General features: G+C 43.6%; 2 protein-coding genes and 1 long non-coding RNA gene across 3 annotated transcripts; 1 reads left to right on the top strand and 2 right to left on the bottom strand.

Annotated features, from left to right (window-relative positions):
• Window positions 1-449: 449 nt before the first annotated feature.
• LOC122614344 lies at window positions 450-1,757 on the bottom strand. The gene is made up of 2 exons (XM_043788913.1): window positions 1,285-1,757; window positions 450-1,228 (listed from the first exon to the last, which is right to left on the bottom strand). The coding sequence occupies exons 1-2, from the start codon at window positions 1,484-1,486 to the stop codon at window positions 591-593; spliced, it is 840 nt and encodes a 279-aa protein (XP_043644848.1). The 5' UTR covers window positions 1,487-1,757; the 3' UTR covers window positions 450-590.
• A 24-nt stretch (window positions 1,758-1,781) lies between these two features.
• LOC122614343 lies at window positions 1,782-20,603 on the bottom strand. The gene is made up of 7 exons (XM_043788912.1): window positions 20,389-20,603; window positions 20,116-20,259; window positions 15,821-15,927; window positions 13,909-14,082; window positions 10,088-10,242; window positions 9,742-10,021; window positions 1,782-4,688 (listed from the first exon to the last, which is right to left on the bottom strand). Exons 2-7 carry the CDS (start codon window positions 20,206-20,208, stop codon window positions 3,122-3,124), a joined length of 2,376 nt encoding a protein of 791 aa, XP_043644847.1. The 5' UTR covers window positions 20,209-20,259; window positions 20,389-20,603; the 3' UTR covers window positions 1,782-3,121.
• Window positions 7,147-8,472, top strand: LOC122614346. Its single transcript, XR_006325739.1, has 3 exons — window positions 7,147-7,304; window positions 7,543-8,132; window positions 8,216-8,472. It is a non-coding gene; the product is annotated as an uncharacterized LOC122614346 (long non-coding RNA).
• Window positions 20,604-26,619: the final 6,016 nt, after the last annotated feature.

Here is a 26,619-nt window from a genome sequence, read left to right as displayed (position 1 = left end):
CACTACGCTGCCACAGCCAGACCCACACCCACACCCATATCCACATCCACACTCATGCCACCTATTCGGTTCCCGGCCAGAAATCCGATTCCAGTCTCTCTCCCCGGCTGAAGGCCAATTATCGCACTTATTTCGCTGCTAATTAAAATGCAATTATTTGCTTTAAACAACATAATCCCACTGACAGCAACTGGCATTTCATTTTATTTGCATATCGATATGGCCATTGAGGAGAACTTTTCGGTTCGACCACCAAACCAGCGATAGACCAGCTCGGAGTGGATAGTGGGTGTTAGCTTTGTGGAGCTGGAACCGCTGGGGGATTTGACCAGCGAATTCCTTTGACACGACGGTTGAACTGATTAAAAAATATGTTAAGCAGCGAATATTTTGATGGAATAATGTTCATATCGCACTTTATCAATTTGTAAACAAACTCCACAGTGCTGTTTATCTTTGGAATACTTTCATGCTGAGAGAATTTATTCTCATTTAATAAAACGTAACAAATCTGTAATTATGTATGTATTTAAAAGCCTCTCCTAATCCGCTTGCCCAGAGAGCAGTCCCCCCGAGCATTCCATGTGACATCAGTGGGGCACATCAGCGTCCGTGTAGCAGTCATCGTCGTCTTCGGCGGTTATATGAGCCGGTGGTGGCTTAAATTTCCCGCGATACGAATGCACCTGCGTGGGCACCTGGACGGTGCGGTGCCTGGGACTCGTGTGTCCAGTCGCCGGATGTGCCTCGAGGTAGCGACCTCCATTGGCATCGACATTACGCCCGGCTTCATCAACAAAATCCGCGATTATTTGCCACAACGGCAGGCGATCCGCCAAACCACGAGAACGAGCCTGAAGCACTGCAGCGGTGGCAATGAGGGTGAAGTTCAGCAATCCTGCATTGAATATATGCAACCAAGCATTCATCTGTTGCTCACTGTCAGGCGAAACCATCGGTGGCACAGGAAGGGGCATCGGTATCGGAACGGGGATGGGAATGGGAATGGGAATGGTGGTTGCTGCTGAATCCTCGACCGGATCGTGGGCGCGTGCCACCGGATGACCATTAATGTTTCGCTTTTGGGGCCGTTTCAGGGATTTCAAATCCAGCGGAGGCGATGAGTATGATGATTTGGATATGACAGACGATGCCGACGATTTTGTGCTGATAGTGACTTGCGGTTTGGCCAGGGTCAGCGCCAGGATGGAGGGATAGTTGGCAGAACCTGCTTTGGTAATGATGCTATAGGCATATTTCAGGATCATGCTACAGTGCACTCACCCGTCTGGCTGGCCGTCTCTCGGGCCATCCGCTGCTCGGCTCGTTTCACCCAACCGCGAACCGTCGACTCCGGAACCCCCAATTCGCGGGATATTCCGGCCTTGGTTTCACCACCCCGGATACGGGCTATTGCCCGCTCCTTGTCGTCCAATGAAACCTGCACTCGTGGCCGCTTACCACGTGGTACTCCAAATCTTTCCATTCTCGTCGCACTCCAATATCGATAGCCAAGTATCTTAGCCAAGCAAAGAAGCGAGAAGAGAGCAGTGAAGAACTTTCAACTGGTTTTTGGGTCTAGAGATTTACACAATTTCACTCGCGTTGCCCTTTTCCGGACGTTCTGCTCAGCTCGACACGATGATTTGTTTGACAGGATTTGAGAGGTGCGGGCCTTTTGCCTTTGGGCCAGCTGACATTTAAAGCGCCGATGAGGTGGATTTTTCCTCGCGTTTCACACGCCTCTTCGTCTTTCCCTTTCGATGACATTTGCTTTCTCCCCTGTTCCCCTGCTCCCCACTCCCATTCTTCAGGAAATCTTCTCACGCAGAGCTGCATTTCGTCACTTTGGGGGGATGCCAACTTGCGCGAATGAAGCAGCGCTGAAGCATTCAATCATAATCAACGGTTTTTCAATTTCTCAGTTTATTCGTTTTCGTACTTTTTACTTTTATTTTTACATTTAATTCTGACGTACACTAAAATATGTGTCCTAGTTTTCAATTCATTTTAATTTATTCAAGGGCATTGATTTCAATTTTCTTCTGGGGCATTTTCGTTTCTATCTTTTTTTTGGGGTTTTTACATTCTCATTGTGGTTAGGGGTCAGCTGTACCTTAGAGGTGCAGAATTTGAAGGAGTTTTTGGGTTTCAGTGAGGAGTTTACTGTCAACAATTTATTAATGGGGGGGATGTGAACAAGGCTTCGATTTTGTAATCCGTAATGCCACGCTTATTCATCCGATTCCATTTCTATATAGACTTAAATGCTATAACCATTTTTGGTTTCAATTTACAATTTCTCGGGGAATTATCGGTTTTTATTTCCTCGTTCTAAAATTTCAGCCACAATTTGTGGAATTCATGGGGGAAGTTCTTCGTTCAATTATGGACTAGGTAAATCTATGTGCAAAAAATATACCCTATATTATGTATATCGTACATATATACATATGCAAGTATGTATATATATATATGTATGTTTTGGTTGACAATTTGCCAACAATAGTACAATGTATTTATATTGTATTTTTTCGGTATAATAACTAATAAAAACCACCAACAATTGTTTATTTTAATTATTCTTTTACTTTGAATTAAATGTTTGCTTTCGTTTCGACATTATTTTGTTTTGTCTTTTTACCTGTCTACCTTAATTAAAATCTAGTTTCATTACGCTTTTAAAGTATTTAGCTTTTTTTCAACAATTATCACGTGACAATTTTTTGTTTTAATTAATTTATTCAGGGCAGTTTAAGTTCTTTCCTTTGTGTGAGTGTGTTTTTTAAACATTTATATGTTTGAGGGCTTTAATAGTTTTTATCGTACAATTATTTTCAATTAATATTCATTATATGTCACGTAGAGCGAAAGTTATAGACTCCACTAGTCAGAGCTACATACATACTTGTCAGGGGGATCCTATATGCAATAAAGTGAATGTTTTGACTTCTTCGAAATAATTATAACGTAATGTAATGAATAATATATTGTTGGCATAGAGTGCCAGTTCAAAAATTTAACAAAACTAAGGATAATGAGATGGGTAACATCTAAGTATTGGTCAAATAAACTAGAAAATGGGTTCACAGAACTCTTGTTCCTTAGGTAAATAATGTGCTTAATAATCCTCTTGCAGATGCTGCCTTCCGTGGTGTAAGGACGAGCTTCTGCACATCCTTCGTAGAATCGCAAAGAGCAGTGCGAACATGAGGCACAGTCCGAGGGCTATCAAGGACAACTTTCCATATGGCAGCTCGCTGAGATCGTGTTTCAGGCAGATCTCGGGAGATTCATCGTGCAGCACCAACTGCTGGTAGTCGCCAGCATGATGGAGTAAACCCAGTTGCTCCAGATTCCACTCGATATGTCGGGTGAGTTGCGACAACGTCGAAGTATGCGTCACATTTGGGCAATTTGCTATTCCATTGCAAAGCAGGTGCTTCGGAATGCAGATCTCAGTGTCGCCGGGACATCGGAAATCACAACCGCCATCCTGCAGAAGGGAGGCAGCCAGACTGCCGTCCGGATTGCGCGGCAGGTGGAAGAGTTCCGTCCAGACCAGTCGGAAAATGTTTCGGCCTGGTTGGCCATCACCCGTATACTGGATGAGCACGGGCAGGGGTTCCTGATCGGCACCCGTGGCGCCCAACTCCGCTGTGGTAAGGATGGGCAAATCCCTGGCCAGGGATATATTTTCGGGACACACCACAAATCTGGGCTCCAGACGACCCGCCAAATAGACCTCGATCTTGGCACTCTCGCAGCTGCGATCTGCAAAGCGTGCCTTCTCCAAGTTGAGCCACAGATCTCGCTGGGCGGCCACCTTCAGTTCCCAAATGCACTTCTCGCGGCGATAATGATGCTCTGGCGGTGCCATGGGTCCCGATACCATGGCCAAGGCCTTCTTGTAGGGGAATACCAGCTCGCCATCTGGCGAGGGTCCCAGGGTAATGGGGCCACACAAGGGACCATGGGCAAACTCATAAGTAGCCTCGAAGAGAGGATTGGGGTTCTTGAAGTAGGAGGTAATGGCATGCTGGCCCTGCACAATCATTTCGAGATTCATTTGATCCGCCGAGGAAATAACTCGAACCGCTCGGGGAATATTGTCGCAGAAGCAGGCCAGGTTATTCTGGTACTTATCCCGCTCCTCCCAGATCACCAGCTTGTCCACTCGCTCCTCGTGGCATCGAGTGCAGGCATTGCTATTGTATGGAAGTTCCTTGAAGGAAACCGAATTTACTTCGATTATGGCCCTGGCATACAGTCTTCGATCGGTCACAAATTTGTACTGACAACGCACATCGCTTCCGCCGGTTCTCTTGAAGATCAGTGAATTCAAGGGCGACCGAAGACGTCCACCTGGATGCTTCCAGGCATACATCACCTCGTCACACAGGGTGTTTGGCACTGGGTCGCCAAATCGCGTGTTGTTGAAGAAATCGTAGTGCGCCCAGTAGTACAGTGAGCTGCCGCTATAGCTGCCTGTTTTCGAGTCGAACTGCACGTACAGTGAGGGGCTGGTGCTCACAAAGTCCACCTTCTCCATTGGTCGCGAGAATGTGTCGCAGAAGGTCTTGATAATCCGCGCTGGATCGGCATGGTCGGAGTCGTAGATCGTCAGGGATTCTCCGCAGTCGCCTTCGTACTTTAAGATCGGGGATTCGATTCGATTGATGCGGAAACTGAAATAAAAGGGTTAAATTATGTATAAGCTGTATATCATAGATCGCATTAGTGTTCCTACAATTGTGGTTTAATCAAAAGAGTAATTTGTTACGATTTTTCTGTCCTCCCTTTATGGTTACAGTGCCAACCATAATGGTAAAAACAACTCCCCTGCTGGCACTGCGCCAGACCACAATTCTGGCCGCGTCCTTGCGCCCTACAATTTAATATAAATTCCACCTGCCAACAGGTAAATCTCTGGTAGTCTCACTCTTTCTCTTACTCTGGAAGCCTCTCTATCGCACACACGTAGACTCGTTTGGGTTTTTGGGGTCGCGATGTGAGTTGCATTTCTGCCTCCATCAAATTGCATTCCAAAACTATTTGTGGCAGGCTGGCGAAAACGATGGGCGAACGCCAAGGATATTTGAAAGGAGTTGATGTGGAAGGCCAATTTTCTGCAGTTTTCCCGCATTACGTTGCAAGTTGCCAGTTGCCAGTTGATGTGACTGCAGTCTTTTGGGGTGGAAACTCAAGTTTGGTCAGCGGAAATGGAAAGATCAAGGCGACATAGTTTATTTAATATATCAAAGTATTATATCAGCGAAGTGCAACTGCAAATCATCAATACATGAACATTTCTTGTTGAGAATGTCCTTAAATATACCAAATATAATGATTTTCAATGAACATATTGGTTACTATGTTTATTTACCCGTAATCGACACTTCCACCACTTAAATCCATCCATCGTTCTCAGTACCTTATTTCGCAAAGTGCACAACCTGGTTCTATAACCCGACTACTGTTTAGGATTGGCGAATATCCTTTTATATAACTGCCATTCAGAGTCGGTGAATACATTCTATGCAATTACATTTGGCTCTATCCGAAAATATGACATAATACAACATTTTATTAACTCACACAAAGTTGTGCAAAAAGTGCCTGGGAAAAGGGGGACTTGGGGTGGGGTTGGTTGAGAAAAATCACCATCATCAGCAGTTTGAAGGAAGGGCAGTGGAGGGAGGGGGGGTGGATAGGCGGCTGCCACGCCCCCTAATCTGCGTCGCTGGCAGGCAGCAGTGTGGCACAAATTTCATTTGGTTTCGCTCTTGTTTTTTATGCCCGTGAGTCTCGCCCCTCACTATTCATAATGGAGCAGAGTTACTATTTTTTTTTTTTTACCCAACTATATCCCCATAACCCCCGGCTTCTTCTCGGCGCTTTTCGACGTGCCCATACCGTCATTCACGTACGCGTCGTCGAAAAGTAAGCCCCAACACCCTGCGGCATGTCCTCGTAATCCGTTTGCAGCCTAGCCCAATTCCAGTTGCTACACTGGCAGAAATCACAGCGTTCTGGGAATTCAACTTTGGGTGCATTAGGTATTTTTCAACCAACTTGATGTTAAATAAGAAAAAAGTGATAGAATTTGTTCTTTCAAATGTAATAAGCTTTTACTTAGCAGCTTTTTCTGAGTGTAAGGCCGAGTTACGAACTCCCAGTCCGAGTTTTCCGCTATGCTGACTCGGTGGGCGGGCTATTTTGGGGGCGGCGGAGGTGGGCGAGGGATCGCGGGAATTGTCAACTGGTTAGCCTGGTTATGTGCATATGGGAGTCGATTGGGGCCGTGCCCAAAAGCCCAGAGCGTCAGTTTATGTGGCCATAAGGCTTATAAATAGCCCAAGTGTGCGGCATGTCTTGTGCATTTCGAGCGGATTTTCGTTAGTAGGGCAAAAGACATGGTGGCTGACTACAATTGATTTTATTTCTGTTATTTAGGAGATTGCCGTGGGGTAAAAACTGTCCAGTTTATTACTGCTTTGAATGCAATGGACGATACAATAATCAAAATATCTAAAACATGTATAGAACTTGTGTTTGAGCACGGAACTAATCATAGGAATTTAAACCTAAGGACATTACTACGAATGTGTCTTAGATATATGTACATATACACCTCATCAAACAATGATTGCTTTCCTGCTGCTCCTAGTCGCAAAACTACAACGTAATGTAATAGGAAGTCGCAAATGATAGTCGACATTAATACACAATAGTAACACAATCTATCGGATAATGGCACACTGAATCAGACGCTGATGAGTTGTTAGTAGCTAGTAAAAGTTGAACACGGCAACTCCCCTCGACCAACATTCGCAACATTCGCAACATTATTGGGAAAAGTGTGTGCTCTGCACAAGCAAATGGATTGCTTATCCAATCCCCCACTTCTGGGTAGAAAACTTAAGTGCAATATACTCAAGGAGTAGTTCAACATCTGGTCAGCTCACTTGGAAAAATCGCACTGGAGTAGTAGTAGATATGTAGGTGTAGTAGTGTAGTAGTGTAGTAGACAAAGACCGAGCAAACAAAAAACCAGGGAGGCGGCCGCATACGAAAGCAAAGGCAAAGCCATGACATGTTACTTAAATGAGCAACTTTGTTGGAAACAATGTCGACAGCGTCTAGACTCGAAACTCGGGACTCGGAACCCGGGACCCGGGACTCAAGACTCGAGACTCCTGCGACAGGCAGCAGGACAGTAGCTCCCACACTCCCAGGTGGAAGAGATCCTTGCAGGAGGCTGGCGGAGGAAGATGGTGAAAGAGTGGGGCAAGGTGTACAAGGTAAATGCAAACTGACAGTTACGAAGTGGACTGCGAGAAAATCTTCTAATGGGCTGCCTCTGTGGGCATATCCTTGCTGGGGATGCTGGGTTTGCTTCCAAGTTCCAATATATTCAAGGAAATGTTATTGATTGATATAATATTTACACTTTTCTTATTTCCAGAGTTTTCTATACTTTCTAAAAGATTAAACTTCTTACTTATATTACTAATAAGATATTAACACTCTACGTTTCAGGTTGTCATATGCTCCGCAAATATGTAAGGGTATTCTACGTTCCGATCATTACGTGTCCTTCTATTTCTTATTGCCGCTCTTGTTGTTGCAACTTGAGTGAAGTTGGCAGAAACAACAAACTGCAAAAAAAAGAGGCGAAACAACCACAACAACATTGGCAATAACAACAAGCACAAGGACAACAACTTGGCCAGAAGAGCGGCATTAATGGTAGTGTGGGTGTGTGCCGAACGCAGTTTTCCATTGCATTTTTCGTCTACTTCGAACTTTTACCCAAAAAAAAAAGAAAAAACCACCAAAGCCACGTAGCGTTGGCCATCTCTTTCGGCCAGCATGTAGCTCTCTCTTTCGATTGCTTACCCTATTCGGTTGCATTTTGTGCACTGTAATCACGCAATCATGTTGCCCACTTCTGAACTCTTAATGGCAATCGGTGTAAACGTGCGCACAACTTTTCCAGCTTTACCCAGATACCGTCCCAACAACTTTTCCACCCGCTTTTCCGCCCAATTTTCCTAGTGCCCCGTTATCCAACAACAATGGGCTTACGACGGTTACTCGATGCTCTCTTGGAAATCCTGCTTCCCTCTGTAGGTGGACATAAATATTTATCTTTTGGCAAAAACTTGCTTGATATTTTAAAGCCCCCCGTGTCTCCGCCCGATCTTTCCAGCTTCCCCATGTGCTGTTGCTGTTGTGATGTTTGCCCCGTACACATAGTTTTCCAGTGCAAAAACTTGGCAATGTTCGGTAACAATTTCTGCATAAATTACAGAGGACTGCAACATTAGGAGGTTGTTTTGGTTCCTCAAGCGGAGGAGGTGCTCCAGAATCATTGCAATTGCAGCTGGATTACTTGAAGCAAACTTGTGTAAATGGAAGTACTTGGGATTACAGGGTAGATGGACGTTTAGGGATACACACATATGTATAAAGGCAGTTAAACGTCGGTCTCAAAAACAATCCCAAACTAACTTTTACTCATACTCATATGATGGAAATGAAACAGAAATATATAAAAATGTTTCACTTGAAATAATTAATTCTTTGTTAAATCCTTCTTACATTTCATCAATTTAAATTAATATTCTTCAAGAGGATCTTCTCCTTTGAAACAGTTCAAATTAATTAAAGGAAATAAGAGGTCGGTCGTGTTCTTTTTTGCTTAACATCTTTAAGACCCAGTAGAGCAGTTTAAAATGTAACCCGCTTTCCACCATATCAGTTCAAAAACTCCCACCTTAATTCTGTTTCCCTCGCAATCATTGATGTGCCCTCAAAGTGTCAGTGAGTGGAAAAACTTCGCCATAGTCTCTGCCATTCGTTGTGCCATGCAAAGCCAAAAACCGCAGCACAATAAAATATTTCGCAGCTCTTTGTGGGAAATTCAGTGGAAAATACTCAAAATGAAATGCACAATCAATGCGACACTTGGCCAAAAAGTTCAGACACTTGCGCAGCAACATTCCGGACACCAACACCGCCGACAATTGCGACAAAGCAAAAATATATATATTTATATATATATGCTTGGATTTATATACGAGTACAAAGAACAACTCCAGCTCGACACGTTAAATTAAAATGTCACATAAATCTTTGCGGAAAATTTCATTAAAATACGCTTACAGCGTATAGAACGCAATGAAGAACCCCGAGGATTGTCCCAGGAAAAGAAGGGATGAAATCCAATCCGACGAAGCAAATGCAAACCGCCCACATAGCCGCAAAACTTTGCACTTGTAGCGAAAAGGCCGGCCAAAGGATTTTGGATTGCGGAGAGGGATCAACTTGGATAGTCCTTGTCGGGCTAACTGGTTCAAAAATGGAAATTTTAATGGAAAAACTTGTAAACGCAAAATGGCAAGTGGTGACCCCGATCTTGAGTCGACGACGAGCTACGAGTTGGGAAATGTTTTCGCAGACATGATAATTTAAAAAGGAACTTGAAACTTATTTGATTTTTGATTAAACCAAAACTTTTCCAGCAACTTTGTTGTGACCACTACCTAGAGAATCGATGGCTCTTTCGCTGCAAATTTACGAGTATTGCATTACGATAAAGACGAGGTATTTAAGTTTTCTAATTTCTAATACAAGTCGTTCAAGGAGTTTACTCTACAATCAGCCAATTGTAGCTACCATATGACTGCACTTTCTAGACTTTCCAATGAAACGAACGAGACTCGAAATGCCTACCTGGGGAAATAGAGGCGCACAATTTCGCCGACATGTCCTTTGATGTGGTAACTGCAGGACGTATTCGGCGGATACCAGTGGGCGATGCTGAGGAAGATGCCCTCGCTGGCGCTGCTGTCCTTTAAAGAGTCGGAGCTGAGTAGCCAGTCGCAGACGCCGTGCTTGATCCCGGCCGTCTCCACATGACCTGGCCAGTTGCCAACGTTGAAATGGAAGCCTGTGTTGAGCAGCGGACCCGCCGGCGAAGTCACAAACTCCACATACATGTATTGCGATGTGCCTGTCGGATATGCAAATGGTTTAGATGGCGCGATGCCTCGATGGGGCAACACCCATGGCTACTCACCAATAATGCTGAATGGGAACTTGCCCAGGCCGCAGAACTTTCCAATCAGCGGCGAGTGCTCATCACGTCCATCGTAGACGGCCAACCAGTCGTAGGGACAGTGCTCATTACCAGATCCGATCGGCCTGATGGGGCAGGTCATCACGTTCTCACACCTGCAATATGAGAAGAGTCGCTTTATGATTACTGCCGCCTTTGTTGCGTTTATGGAAGCGTTGAAAGGGTAATTTAATTTTCCCCAGCGCTGGCAATTCAATAAAAAAATTGAAAAAATTGAAAAAGTGAACAATTAAAAAACTCACGTTCCACAAATAACGAAGAAAATAAAAGGCAGAAAAAAGGGCATAAAAAGTGAGGCTGGCAATTGAATAACTGACTGAGTGCTGATGCTTTTAGTGCCTGGCGGGAAATCCATGAAAAAATGCTGCTGAAACAGGGGCGCGATCGAAAAGGGAAAACCCCTAACTGATTTTTATGTAAGAATAATATCATAGTTGACTTCAGTTTATTTATTAAGGTAAGGTTTGCTGTAAAGCTTTAATAACTACGTTTAGCTAGGAACATTTCTTCTCTTCTTCGCCACTTAAAGTTCAGAAGTAACTTTGCGTTGTGCCAATCTTACGCAGACAGATTAGTCGACTTTTCCATTTTCCAAATGCTTTTAAAGTGGACTTGAATAAATGATTCGTAAGCTTCATAACTACGCCCATGGTCATGACATTCATTTGCACTTTGCCAGCCCGAGGAAGTCGGGTGCAAAAAAAAAAGAAAGTTCTCCGAGAAAAACAAGAAAAAAGGCTGCGGAAAATCCAAAGCGTCTGTGCTGAAGCCTTTTCTAATTTCTTGCGTCAGACAGTCGAGGATGCTTTTAATTTTTTTTTTTTTTTGCTGGGGGTCGTCTGGTCGAATGGCACATAACCCTGACTCCACGAGCCAAAGCACTGGGCCCAGACAAAGTGACCTTTGTGCCCGTCTATTGATGATGGCCACGATGACGGGGATTCACAATTTTACTTCCCCCTGGCGGAGCACACTGATTGGTGGGCAGTTCAAAAGGCAAATGAAATGCCTCTCACCTGTGCATGTGTGTGTGTGTGTGTGTGTGAATGTGAACTTTCTAATTGAAAGCTAACTTTGGCAATTACGAACTGAACTTTAATCAAATAGAGACCGATTCAGTGAGTCAAAGCCGGAGGCAGTTGAATGTGATTTGGCAAGTGAAACAAAAATACCCATTTAATTGACAGTTCCATTGAGCCTTTCCGATTTCCCTGCATTCTCGGCCATTTCTTTTCTTTTTTTTGTACCAATCGCTAGAAAGTTTCGGGAGCAAAGTTTTGATCAACTTTTGTATCTATATCCATCTATACGTTGCAGAAAGATAGATTTCTATTAGCTAGTCGGTTCGTTTCAGTCAATTTAATCACTTTGTCAGCAAGTTTTGCCCAGAATCTGCGAAGAGCTAATCCAACTTATTGATAATAAATGCGTTGTTGGCCAGAAAGTTGATTACAAAGAACGAAGGGGGGGACAGGGAAAATGGCTGTTTAGTCTGGGGTAAAACTTTTCCGTTGGAATGGTCGGCAGGCAGCACATAACATATCAAAAAAGAGAAAAGGAAAAACGAAGCGTAAAAAAAGAAGAAAAAAAAAACATCAACTGACTGGTAATAATTTCGGCATATTAAAAAACTTTTTTACTCGATGACTTTTGCATTTGTTTGGCATCCGGCCGTCGAAGTTTTGCCGACTAAATTTTTCTGCTGTGATGGCAAGAATATTTTTTTACTTTTTTGGTATTGCGCAAAGGAATTAGGAATGTTGTTGTGGCTTGTATTCCTTGACAGCCGAAGGAGCTGTGCAATAAACTGAAGTGATTTATAAAACAGCGACCACACGAGGGAACTTTCTGCTGACTCGGCATCCATTTCGTATCTCAAACTGGAACTGGAGCTCTGCCGAACAAGTCGGGTTTTATGAACTGGATTTATGGCGCATTTTTACCAGGCTTTGGCGGATTATGTTGATTGTTCGGATGTGGAGCGCTGCACGCTGGCAGGAACTTCAATATTTGATTATTGGTGGTGTTATTTCTAAACTGCTTTTTAACCTTTTTCTGGATGGAGCATTTTCCTATGTGAAACCCGATGCCAGAGTAAATAACTTTCCAACTGCAGAATATATACTCCCAGTGCTGGGGAAAAGTTTTTAGAATGCCAACATCCCAGCATGATTAGCTCCTTGGCAAAGGTTTGTTTGTCTAATCCTTTCCTGCAGGCCGAAAGTAACTTAGACTTGCAAATTAATACACACTTTGGGGGGATTTAAGCTTGAGTTCTCCCCATTTTCACCCCCTTCCTTTGCAGCCAGTCAGTTTGGGGACCCAGCTCAAAGTTGGCAACTTTGACATGCGTCTGTCGCCCTCAGCTGCTTGCCTCCTGCCAAAGGACTTTCGGAAAGGTAAATATTCAAATTGAATCTATAAAAATAAATTGAATGTTGCTTATCTAATTCCGACTTGCTGTTGCTTGATGTGCACGTGCTGGGCTGGAGAATGGGAAACGGACCAGGGATCGGGTATGGGTATGGGAATGGGAATCGACAGGGGTCCCGGGGTAAGTATGCTGACTCCAGAATTTGCACATCAAACAAGCTTAAAGATACTCGGCCACTTCTGCCGGCCATTTGTGCCCGGAATGTGCAAAGTGTTAAAAGCTGATGGTTTTTACCACCCAACCATTAAATCCCCAATGGCCGGTCGCAGTGGAGGGCTAAGAAGCTTTGACCCACCCATCCTCATTACGCCGAGACTCCATGATAAAGCAAATATTTTGTGAAAGGTCATTTTGGTTAAGCAAATGTAAATTGTATTTCGCGACCCACTTGGATTGAGGTCGATGCTACTCAAATGTGGAGGTTCTGATTCCAGCCGAAATTAATTTGCAGGTGAGCCAGCAACTGAGTATGGCTAATGAATTCAAGTTTAAGAATGCAAATTTTTGTATTATACTCCATATCTAACTGCTATTCATTTTGGGGAAAGATATGCATTTGTAGGTGGTTCGAATCGGTTCCTTCCCCAGACACTTTCATCATTTTGGCATTAATATTACCAGACAGCCATGACGGCAAGCATTTTCTCCCCCACCCATCTGCTCTCGCCACAATCGAGGCCAACCTCACTCAAAACGTAATCCTTTAGCCAATTTCGCCAGACACAAACACACAGATGGGCGGGGAGTCGCAGATATAGAAAAGAGGAATCCGATTCGGAAAGTGACGCATACAGATAGATACGGTGGAAATGCAAGCCGAGGACATGTCGCCAACGTTTTCTAGCAAATTGGTGCCAATTTTTGCGACGAACGCTCTGTCAAATTGTCATTGTCAGCGTGCCAAATGCATTGCAACAACACAAGCGGTGGCAACAACACACTTTTCGGGCCAAATGTCGTCGAATTTTGTGGATTGTGCAATCGGCGTGCCAAAATGACAAATTACAGGGTGTTGCATTTAACACTAATTTCGAGTCCGAAAAAAAGCCAAAGATAAATGGAGGTGAAATAAATTTGCATAAATAAAATACACTTTTTCAACGTGCTCCTGATGTATATAATTATATAATACTATATAATTTTCCCAAACAGAAAGAATATCTCTGCTTATTTTATGTATTAATTTGATCTTAGAAACTAATGCAATTGTAATAGTTTTTGCTGCATTAAGTGAACATAACATATTCATATGAAATTGCATTAAGAGCGATGGTCTAGCCATCATTTAATTCCATTGTGGCTTACTACACTTTGTGTGGCAACTCACCTCTGACCATCCACGGCAAACTGCTCATTCTGCAGATACAATTTGATGTACGGCTGGCGAGTGTGCAACTTGTAGCGGCAGTTCAGGGCCCGAGGATATAGGCCAGGATACGCGGGCGATTGCACATAGCAGGTCTGCAGGCGACAATCCCGATACTCCCGTTCGCAGTAGGACCTGGTGTGGAAAAAGCAAATATATTTAGTATATGTAAACATTGATTATTTAATTTAATTTGTTTCAAATTGGTTATATCACTCAAACCCCCGCCGGTGAAGGCTTTGCCCAGGAGGCGTCCTAAATGATCCTTGGAACTTTTCGGGTTCGTTTGCCCACTCCTTTGAGTGCGTCAAGGAAGCCAGAAAATTGTGTTCACTGATTTGGAAATCCCTGTTCCACTTTCCCGCCCATTTCCCTTCTACAAATGTGCGTTTTTTGCAGGCTTGTAAAATTGTAAATTACAACAAAAGATTGTGTGTTTAAATTTGATTCGTTCTGAGTTTTGTGCGTATAATTTTCCATTTGTTTAAGTATAACAAACGAAAAATCATTCAAAGGAGAGGCCAGCGTAAATATGATTACCATTTTTATTCCCTTTTCCCACAACCTCGTCCCTATCCACTCCTATCCCCTCCTATCCCTCCACTCTTTGTCTCAGCCAATTTGCTTTGGTTTGGTCTTCAATTGGGTTTGCGTTTTGGCCTGGTTGCCGAGGCGCGTGACCGCAAAATTAGCATAAAAATCATATTGGCCATGTGGGTGATGCGAAGCGGGAATTCCGCCATGCCACAATTCCACAAGGAGCAGGTCCTCGAGGTCGTCCTTGATGGGATCTTGAGAAGCTAGCTTTTGACGCCAGTTAAAGTGGGAAAATATTGGCGCAAGAATGGCTCTAGATGAGAAAATAAAGGCAATACATTTCAATAACCGTTTACAGGATTTGTGCTTTAATTTAAATGATGCCTTTAATTTGTGGGGAAATACTCCCTTGCACTGCTAGGTAAAATGATATTCTGACAAGTTCTCCAGTTCGTAATTTGTGTGTGTGTGATAAACAATACGTTTGCATGCCCGTAAATTATAGACATTCATATCTGCATTATTGTTCTAACTATAACATCTAACTAACTGGAACAGATACTTATAACAGCTTGACTATTTCATTTTGAAATTGGTTCCTGCTCCGAGTATCATTTGCAATGGCAAGTTATTCGAGAAAAAGCCTACTTGGAAACTTTATACTCGCAGACTTTTCTCCCACCAGACACTTGCATGCATGTGCACAAATATCATCTGGGTAAATCTAGCATATTCCGCCCCGCTTCGTTACTTTTAGCCAGTTACCAGCCGAGTCTTTGCTTAAAACTTGCAACTTATTTTATTAAGATAAAAGTTAGACTGGCAGAGCCATGGCGAAAAAATGGCAACTGCAAAAGGAGAATCAAATAAAATTTAATGTCTGCAAAGTTTTATTTTTGTCAGGATTTCGGGTGGGAGGTGCACGACCAACGAAATGAATTCTTCTCTTTGGTTTCAATTGCCGACTTTTTCAGTCATCCTTCAGGCGGAAATCCCCCCGATTTCCCGCTCGCGAATTTTATGTTTGCCGCAGTGCAGAAAGCACAAGTAATTCAATTTAATGCGACCTTCTGTTGCCGGATTTTCTCCGCTGTTTTCCGACTCCTCGTGTATGATTATGAAATGTGCCAGCGAACCGAAGACAAGCCCCATTGTCAGAAGGCCGGTCGTCAAAAATATGCCCACCCTAGGCTCAATATTTCAGTAATAAAATTGAATTAGCGCCGGGGCTATATAAAAGGAAAAGATCGAAATCCCAGAAGAGCCTCCTCTTTGGAAACCCATTCGATTACCCGTTTGGTTTTTTTTTTTGCTGTAATGTTAGCCATTTACTCACCCTTGGACAACTTCGCCGCGACGATTTGGATATAATTCCGGATGTTGGCCATATCGCAGATAGACTTCGGTTTGCTGTTCGGCGCGTGAATCGAATGTGAAGTAGGTCTGCAATGGGGAGATAGAGAGAAAAGTGCGGCATGAGTGGACAATGGCTGAAAATCACGTATACGCAGTGTGTGTGCCCCCGCAACGCCCACCTCACCCACCTCGCCCACCTCGCTCGCTCTTGCTGATGAATTTTGCCAATTTCCCTTCAGCTTGGCTCGGCGTCAGACAATTGCGTGATTCGCCCTGGCCCCGCCCCCTTTTCCACCTACTTTTCCACCCACTTTTCTGGCCTCTTTTCATTCCATGGCATGCCGCATGGAAATGTGCAATGTCATTTGCTTGCCCTGCCACCGACGCCCACATAAGACTCCGTGTTTTCCACTGAGCCTCTGCCATCCTGTTTGCCTGTTGTTCCATTGCAACGGTTGCCGTTGCCTCATCAGCGCTAATGACGTGCTGCAGTGACGTAGGCAGCTGCCACGCCCACATCACCGCAGGCCGCACCCAACGCCCACCCACGCAGCTGGAAATGGCCAAAAGAAATGAAGGCGAAAAGAACTGGGGGAAAACACGGGGGTTACAAAAGGGTAACGAACCAAGATGCCTGCACAAATATATTCCAGAATAATAATGGTTGAAACTTATTCAAGGCTGCTCTCTTATTATGTGCGCTCCCATCTTTAAACTGGTTTTTAAAGCTTTTCAAATTGATTTTATTCTGCAATCAATCTGTAATAAAATAAACTATGTTAAGCTATTTAAGGTATAGCATTGCTTTGCATTTGAATTATTAAATTCTGGCTGAATTTCTTGTATTGAAGAATAGCAATGCATTCATTGGATTTTTCTATTGTTGCAATACCATTTCGACCAAGTGTCTTTCGCTTTGAAAGTGGCAAACATTAGAATAGCAAACACCATTTGTGCCGCGACCCATTCGATAGGCTAAACAAAAGCAATGATTATTGCCAATTTGTGAGTTTTGATTCGATTCGGTTGCTAATCGAATTCATGCTGCACCGTTCCCAAAATACATTCATTTCAATTACGGATATCGAAGTCGAAATTATCGACGGACAGCCGCAAAAGCGATTTCCTTATGCCCCCTCCCCTTTCACTTGCCGCAAAGTCAACGTCATGGCTATCAATTCACCCCGTTCCCGAATTGCGCCGCCGTCCATGATGGCCACATAAACCTCGTTGGCCATTTTCCATCGTGGCTCATGGATGGAGGAGGATTGCGCTCGGGGATCGCAATTGGTTGGAGTCTGTTCATCGGCAGGGGAGGGGCTGGGGTAATGCACATGTCAATATTAAATGCGTTACCGGCGTCAATGACGTTAGCGCCACTTAACGATGTGAACAATGGCAGACACAGGCTCGTTTCGATTCATCCAGATGCTGCTCACGTGGATACCCATCCGCTGTGGCCACCCCAAAGATAACCCCTGCTCGAATGCAGTATATTTATGCAGATGTCTATATATGTGTGTGCGCTTACACCGCGGGAAAATATCGAAAGTTCAAAGCTGTATTTAAAATATTTATGTATCTGCCATATATCATCGAAATATTCATTTTCTGTTTCCATGTTACAAATGCAATAGAGTAGTAAGCTTACTGATAAAAATAATTCATGGTTTTATATAAAATATGGTTATTATTGAATTTAACTATACAACATTTCTATTGTTAATATTTGACACCTCGCGGTGCAGATTTTGAATGCTCTGCTGATCCCGATTCGCTTGATTATGATGACGATGATGGGGACGATGATGGCGATGGCGATGGCAGTGGAGATTATGCCGATGATTTCCACGGTCGTCCTGCCGTTAATGTCCTGACAAATTTGCGCTCGAATAAATTAAAATTTCAAACTGATTTGTTGCCGCCTCTGCTCTTTGGCGTCGCGTTTTTGTGAAATTATTTTTGATTTATTTCGCATGGAATTTATGTTAATGCGAATGCGAAATTATTTCGTTTCCTCTGCCACTGCCACTGCCACTGGGCGCTGCCACTGCTGACTTGTCTCTCATTAAATTGTGTTATTACATTGCCGTAGCTGTCGCTTATTTTTATTTATTACTGAATAATACCCCTGGCCCGCCAAACCGACGCACTCGCGCCGAATAAGTGGCAAAAAGTTCCCGACTGCTTAACGCAGAAACAGAAAGCGAAATATAAGAAATAAAAAAAGGAATACAAAGCGCAGCATCCGCCAACTTTCAACTTGCAACTTCCAGCGAGCTTGGAGAGTTTTCATAAATATTTATGACTCCATTAAGGTGTGCATAAGACACACTCTGGAGGGTGTCCTGTCCTGCCGGAGGACCCACAATCCTGTCGCCCTCTCCAGCTTGTTTGCTCCGGAGCGTGGAGTGTGGAGTGTGGAGCGTAGAGCTTGGAGCTCGGAGCTCGGAGCTTGGAGCACTCATTCATGGCTTTAGTCGGTTGTTTGTGTTTGCACATCCATGCAACTTGTTGTAAGCCGGGCCATAAAGCCAATCGCCTGCATCCAATACGCACTGCGAAAAGAGGGGGCAACTATTTGACTTTCGGATTGAACGGAGCAGGATGGCCGGAATAGAGTTATGGATATTCACGGGGATGTGATTTCGAAGGCTATATCATTAGGATGGAATGGGGGAGATTGGAAAAGTGGTTTGGGTGGAGTATATATTTTTCATAAACAAACTATCCTAAGAAACGCATCAGCAATTACAACTTCTGTTCGAAATCAGACTTATATAATGAAGTACCCAAAATCGTTGCGGTTTTACTGGTATTCGTAATAACGAAATACCTTCCCAAAAAAACAACATACAAGTTATTGCTTTTTCTGCCACTTTCCCGTCTAATAACAAGCTTTATTGTCTTCCTATTTTTTGGTATAATTTCCCTCCATCTGTTACCACTTGCGAGCTATGCATATTTCAAGGGATCTCCTTTCGCCCTCGCCGAAAAAAAATCTCCATTATAAATATTGAAATTCTTTATTTGACATAAAGAACTTATCTTTCATTTTATAAATGCAAATACCGCATCAAAAACGCGGCAGCCAAGCAGTTGACAAAAAAGCAATACAAAAGTAAAAAAGAAATAAAAAAAAGTGAGGAAAATCTGAGGGAAAATAGCAACGAAAAGCGAACGGGGCAAAGCTAAATAGAATTCAAGTTGTGAGCTAAAAATTCACATAGATATGCGTCTATATGTATAATCTGCTGTGTATATAAATGCATATATATCAGCAGGAGGAGACTGACGGCGCCAGCCAGCCAAAAAGGATGCAGGAGACAGGACGCAGGACGCAGGACACGCCGACAGACGGAGGCCAGACAACAGTGCAGTCCACCCTCGCCATAGACGGCCCACCCATCCACTCCTGAATAATGCATGCAAAAATACAGAAAAGGGGAAAACTAAATATAAGGAAAAATAGAAAAATAATGCACACACACACAGCACACACACACACACACAGGCTGGCTGGCAGGAGTATCTGTGTGTATAACTCTCGCTAAGTGCGAAAGTGAGTTGCATAGATGCAACCGAGCAGATAGAGCAACACGGGTCAGGACATGGAAGCAGTGGAGCCAACTGGGAGCAAGGATGGGGGTCGCCCCGGGAAAAGCAGAACGGGGAGGGGGGAGGAGGGTTCTGGTTGGGGAATGACGGAGTGAAAAGGGCGAAGACAGGCTGCCAAGACTTGTGTGCTGTAATATTTTCCTTAAATTATGTGATAAATATAAATATACAGACATTTATACAGGCACACTGGGGAAAATGAAGTCGAGATTATGACTATTGAATAACTAATCAAGGTGTATAAAATACTGAATGCAATTTGGAATTATGCAATTGGATATATCAGTTAAAAATTTAATTTAATTTGATATTGGTAAATAAGAAAACTTGCAAGTTACATTTTTGAGCTATAGGAGTTATACAATTCTAGAACTGCTTCCCAGGGCACAACTGAATTTCTCTCGGTGCAGATATATATCTAGGACCGGAGATATAAGCAGGGAACCAGGACAAGGGGACTTTTGTTTATTAGTGTAAGTGGCAAGACTCTGGCGACAGAAGACAACAGACGGCAGGACCTCGAGGATATGCCCGTCTTTGTTGCCCCGGCAGTAATTGGAATTCTCTCCTGGCTGGAGCACAAAAATGAAAAGTCCCATTGAGATCCCGAGATGGCCGAGCAGGCGAACGAAAGTGTCCTGGCTTGCTGTCGCTCACCTGATCCGTAAAGTTGTCCGTGTGAAAGAGCACCTTCACATAGCTGGTCTCGCTGATGAATGTCTGCGGCTGTTCCGCCTCCCCGCAGAACATTCCCGGCTCCCGGCGATTCGAGACATCCGTCTTGGCATTGCCATCAACAATCTGCAACAATGGGTGCACGAGAACTCGATTTAGTACGTCGCGTACGTCATCGCTTAGCCAGCGCGATATAAATTAGCCCCGACACATGCGGCGCCGATAAATCAAGCGTTGGCCACTGGCCACACCCACCTGCAAGTAGCCGCCCTCGCAGTGGGTCGCATTCAGCAGCTGACCCACTTTGAACTTCTTGAACCGCAGGCGCAGCACAAAGTCGCGGGGCGCCCCCTTCAGCGTCCGGAAGCGGTACCAGCAGGTCAGCGGACGACCCACGTTCTGGTTGCTGACCTCCGGCGAGCTGATGTCCTCGAAGATGTCCACCGTCTTGTTGCAGTGATCCCTGGACACGTCCGAGGAGCTGCCACTCCCACCGCCTCCACCGCCGCCTCCTCCGCCGCCGCCGCCTCCGCCGCTGCCACTGCCACCTGCAGGGAGAAGATTCACATGAATTAGTTATTTTTCCAAGTGTATTGAAAGAATTTTTAAATCTATTCTGTGGTATGTGCGATTTAAAATGAGATACAACTATATTATGCAGTAATCAACTTATTATTTCTAGTAATTACATAAAGTCACCCACATTTGAGCTGTAATCTGTTGATTTCAATCTTGTTGATGAACTCCCAAATTGGCCAACAATGGGATTCACTCCTGAACCTTAATCTCTTCATCTGGGTTCATGAAAACTTAAAGTCGTGCTCCAGATTTCAGCTCGGATATCGTGTGTGGTGCTTTTTGTAAATCCCAGCCAGGGATTCCAAGTTAGTTGGTGGCATGTGGGCGTCCTTAACCGCAGGACTAGGCCTATTAATCTCCAGCCACCGCTTACTTGGGCTTTTATCTAAAGGAGCAGAAAACCAGCTGCAAGCTACTGCGACTGCGGCCGTTCCTATTCATTGTGCTTAATTTATACAGCGAAATGCATAAATGACAAAAGGACATTGTGCTGAATTTGTAATTCAAGTCTGGCTGTTAACAATGCCACCCCATCACGGTCTTTATTTCTAGCGAAGGGACTCCCAGCCCCCACCACCCACCACCCCATGCAAAAGACGCAGACCTCGTTGTCCCTGACTGTGACAAAGACCAAAAAAGTGAGAAGGTCCTGCCACGCCCCCTCCAGCGCCCACTTTAGCAGTCAAGGCGCGTAAAATTTTGAGGAGACCTCTGAGGAGAACTAAGGACAACTGAGGAGAACTGAGGAGCACTGAGGAGAGAGCTGAGAATTCGGAAGGAGAATCGTGTCGAGAGCTGAGTTTTTCGCGTCGAGTGTTTGTGTGGCTTGCCTTATAAATTACCCCAAAGGCGAGTGCAGGTCCTGGCGCGAGGATCTTTTCGCCTATAATGCAAAAATATTCTTGTGCCCAACTTTTTAATCAGAGAAGCGAACTCGTTGGGATTCTGGGAGCTGGCAAACAAGGAGGTTACGTGACCAACATTTTTTGTCTTCTCAGTTTTTATCAGTTCGCATTTCTCTGATTGTTTTGCTGTTATTTGCGTAACTTTTATTTTTTTGTTTTTTTAGTTGAATTATGAATGACAAATGCGGGGTGAATACACAAATTACATTTATTGGGTACAGTTGAGCACAAAGGGTGTTGGAAAAAGTCTTTCACTTCCGCCTTTGTGTCCCGACTCTCACTGAGTGCTTAGCCTAATTAAACGAACTTCAAGGATACTTCCTCACCACCACCCGTAATTGAATCGGGCACATAATTAATATGAGAGCAGCTTTTTACGTTCCATGCAAAAGCAGCCACACACAGAAACATCAAAAAGGATATAATTAAACGAATATCGTGCAGTTTAATTTAGATTAAATCAGCGGAGCCACAAGAGCCGGATGGGGAAAGGGGAGCCGAAAGGATATCGCCTTTGTGCGAATCGATACACGCGAACGTACGTCAGAATTTTGACGAAATTCAATAAGCTTAGCTGCAGGCAAACCCACGGAACCACCCATCCGGAACCATTGAAAGCACTGAAGGCAGCGGCCCATGTCGCCACCGCCCGCACGGCATGTGGTCTAGATCCAAGGATACCAGGATCCCTATCCTGTCCTGTGGGTTCCTTAAGCCGAAATCAAGAAGGATTAGGCGGTCGGCAGGCGGTGGTAACACTTTCGGGGGGGAGGGGGTTGGTTTTGGTTTGTCGGTGTCCTGGCTGATGGAAATCGCCGAAGGCGACAGGCGAGATGGCGTCTAACAAATCTGTTTAATTTATCAGCGTTTCATTATGTAATACACATTCTATGGAAATGCCTCCTACAGTGACGCCTCATTTATCGGCCCCCTCTGCGGTGGTTGCCTGTCAGAGATAAACGCGTAAATTGTAGCTTCGAATTCGGCTTCTGGTAATTAGCGGTGGACAGCCAAGTTTCCAAGAGATTGGAGATTGAGTAGCAAGTTTAATTTGAAATACAGACATCTTTTGAAACATTAAGTAAGCTTTAAGGGGAGAAGTTTTTGGATTAAATTTAAGGAGCCTAATAAAGTCGATAAAAGCGAATCTATGAGAGAATCTCCATAGACATCTGCACCGCATTCCTAAAAACGCGATGAAAGCAATGATTAAGGATCCTGCAAGTTTTTACAGTCTGTGGTTCCAGTCGAAAAAAAAGGGGAACACAAACAAGCCATCACTCAGCCAAGGCCTTTGGCCCCGTCAACAGTTGCAGTTCAAAAAGAAAGCAGACTGAGAGCTAAAAGCTGAGAACTGAGAGCCATGATTTAAACACTCGCCAAGTGCCAGACGGCAAAGTCCAACTGGTGGCACTCACTCACTGGTTAAGCCTTAAGTCGCCCCACAGCCCAGCCTCCTGCCCACTTGACTTGCTCTGGTGCTGCCCGGGTCTCGGATCCCTCGTTCTTTGGTCCTTAATCTTCGTCCTGTAAAGTTCACACAACTATTGTCACATGCGATACACCCACTCAATGGGTTACAAGCCCATTGAGAAGTTGAACTCGGGGACGGAGATGGAGACGGAGAAGCAACAACGACTAGAAAACAATACGTTGTAGAAATGCTACACAGAGAAAAAAACTAGAGTATGCGTAAGTAGTATTGTCAAAGCCAATATTCATAGAGCACTGCCAATGAATATTTTGACTTTAGCTGAGATGAATTTCAACATTTTTGCTATAGACAGCAGTAACTTTTCTCTCGGTGTAGACTGTAGTTTAGCTTTTCCTCCCTTTGCCACTTTTTATACCTCAGGCGAATCGATTAGATGCGCTCGGGCGATCTGCGAAGTAGGAAGTACTACTGGACTCCATCTGCCCCTCTGTTTGTCCTTACGGCTTCTGGTGCAGCTTAAAGTAGAGCCTCGATAATGCCGAAAGTCGGTGGTCTTTGCATATCCGCGTTGCTGCCTCGTCTGATTGTGCCCGTCCTTGGCCACATGTTGATATATTGTCAGCAGACGCACAACGCATTTGTCTACGCTTTTCCTTGGCTTTTCCGATGGGCTGGGACTGGGACTGGGGTTTTTCCCGCCCTCTGACTTTTGTGGATCCCTTTTTTGATAAAGGTTGACAAGCGTTTCGCCCCCCCCTTCCTTGTCAACCGCCATTGAGGCCTTGCCGTGGCAGACATGAAAATCGATTATGAAAATCGTTTGTTCAACATTTTTCACGCAGATACGCAGCAGCGGCGATGGAAAAGCGGATGTGAAATGGGAAAATGGGGAGAGCGGGAAACAGATCGAGAGCTTTTCACTTGTCGCTGCCTCGTAGATTTTCCTCCGTTTTTTTTATTTTTCTTTATTTTTTTTATGCATTTGCATAAATATTTTAATAGAATTTCAGTCCGTAAAGCGGCTTTCACTATTTTGCAGCTGAGTCTGCGCCCGCAAACCCCACCGCCTCACATAAAGATTGATGTTTGATGCGGAGCTCGGGTCCTGAGAAAAGGGACGAGTGGAATGAATGGAATGAAATTGACTTATTCAAATAAGTGATTTACCACTCGACGACAACGAGGAACCCAAAAACTCGTAAAATACGGCAACAACAATAAATTTGCATAAAATTGGAAAAGGAACTGCCAAACAGCAGCACTCAAAAATTGTTCAAAAACTTACGGCTGGGCATCAAAAATTGAAGTGGGGCTTCTTAGGGAAATAACTGCCAAAACTTGATGGGATGAAAATCGAGGGGAAATCTTTAGATATATGGTCAGGGTCACAAGTTACTTGGCAACCAATTTGAATAATAAGAAATTGGCTCTTTAAAAGGTCAATATGCTTGCAAGAAAGTTAAATGCTGACGTATTTCTTATTAAATTTATATATATTTTTTTTATATTGCTGATAAGCTGAGAACATTAGATATGAAGCAATAAATCCAGGAATAATTGTATAGAAAACATTTTCTTCAGAGCCATTCATCTGTTATCTCGTCCTTTCTGTTGGCTTGTCCACTTCAAGGATATTAAGATTATCCATCAGCGCTGCTTGGTCTCAATGCCTGTGTCCCTGCCCGTTAAATTTTGCAGTCAAATGAATATAAATGACCTGACGCTTTAAATACTAATAGCCAGAAAATTCTCTCTTATCGGAGCAAAAACATTTCTCAACATTTTTCCCGTCACTTTTTATCTCATTCGATGTTCTTTTCGTTCTTTTGCGTTCTTTGTGGGCAAAGAAAAAAAAACTTTCGAACAAGACAATTTGTTAAAAAGGAAAGCAATGGCAAGAAAAACCTTCAGTTCTCCTTTCTCCTTGATAGATTAACTGTAACGGTGATGGATCATTTACTTAAATTATTAAAATTGCCTACTCAAATTTCACACCCCACCGGAGAGCCAAGTTATTCCCCAACCAGTACGCAGTCGGTGAATGATTCACTGACTCGACGACAGGCTGATTGAATGCCCAATGATGGGTTCTTGCCGGCTGGGAGTTGGCTGGGTGTTAAGGTGAGCTAAAGGGGAACACTTCGCTGTAAATTCGCATCCTAAGCCGAGCAAATCTGTCAGATCCAAATAACAGCAAAAACAGAACTCCAAGTCGAGCGATAACAAAAATAAAATATGGCCGAAAATACTTCTTGAGACCTTCATATCGATATACTCTGCTGTAAATGGGTTTGTCAAATATTCAGTATCATATAAATGGCATACTTAACATATTACTTTGAAAAATGCTTAGTTTTATTTCAAGTACCGCGTAAACTTGGTATTTGCATACAACTGCTTTATAATTATGTTTAGAGTATCAGAATGTCCGTTGCCATTTAACAGAGTTTCTCCCTTCGAGCTTTTCTGCTGCTTTGTGATAATTTTATCAACATGGAAATCCATTAAAAAGTTTTCTCGTTCGCATTTCAGTTTTCGGGCAGTTTTTGGTTGAGATACTTTCACAGCAAAGTGTATCGGCTTACTTTCCTCTTCAGATCCTCTCTCCACGATTGCTCTTCCGTTCATTTTTTATTTGGGTGTCCTTTGCGCAAAGACTTCCTTGCCAGGGTCACTTTGTGCTGCGATGCGTAAAAGTTTCCCACCCTTTTTTTTTCCTTTTTTTTTTATAGATTTTATTTGGCCAGACCCGAGGGCCATATTTGAGCGGCGACCTTTTACACTTTTTATGCTGATTCTGGCAAAATTCTTCTGTCTTTCTCCCTGGTTGGGGGGAGCAATTTTTGGACGTTTCATGATTTTTTTTACACTTTTTGGTGGGTGACAACTGCACAAGAAATCTGAGATTGAGACTTGGGGTTTTACTTCATTAGTTAAATAGCCTTGGTCTAGGCCAACAGTCTGCCTGAAGCTATTTGCTCGGCTTCCTGTGCAAATGAAGGGTTGGTTGTGAATTTTCCGCATTGATTTAAACAGGGAAAAGATTGGGAAAACTCTCATCAGGATGGGCACACAAAAAGAAATGTGTACCTGAGGCGAATTTTCCCGAATTTATTCCTTGTATCGAATATGTCAGGAACAGTGCAGACGCAGCATCAATCGTTTGAAAAGGTTTCAGGGGCAGGATACTTCACAATTCTGTTTGAAATAAGGGTAAAAGGTGAAAACGGAACTCGAAGTTTCCTCTGACAAGTTCATCAGCATTGCTTGCTAATGCAGGAAGTAATTTGAAATGAAATTCAAGGAAAAACCAGAAGAAAATCCAGATTTAACACAAAAAATGTAAAGACTAGTTAATGTAGTTTATAAAGGTATATTGGTACAATAAGCCGTCACAGCTTTACGCAGTAATTTTCTGTATTGATTTTTAATAACACTGCCTCAGTGCTTCCTTTGAAATATTAACATCCTTAAAAACAAGCTTAAGCCGCTTTCATTTGCTATCTACCAAAATCTTCGAGTAAAGGGTGCGAATCCCTCTTTTGTTGGTAAGCTCCAAGCCATCAA

The sequence above is a fragment of the Drosophila teissieri genome, chromosome 2R (genome assembly GCF_016746235.2).
Source record: "Drosophila teissieri strain GT53w chromosome 2R, Prin_Dtei_1.1, whole genome shotgun sequence".
NCBI lineage: Eukaryota > Metazoa > Arthropoda > Insecta > Diptera > Drosophilidae > Drosophila > Drosophila teissieri.
The sequence above is the reverse complement of the archived record's forward strand: the minus strand, read 5'-3'. Positions and strand labels throughout refer to the sequence as shown.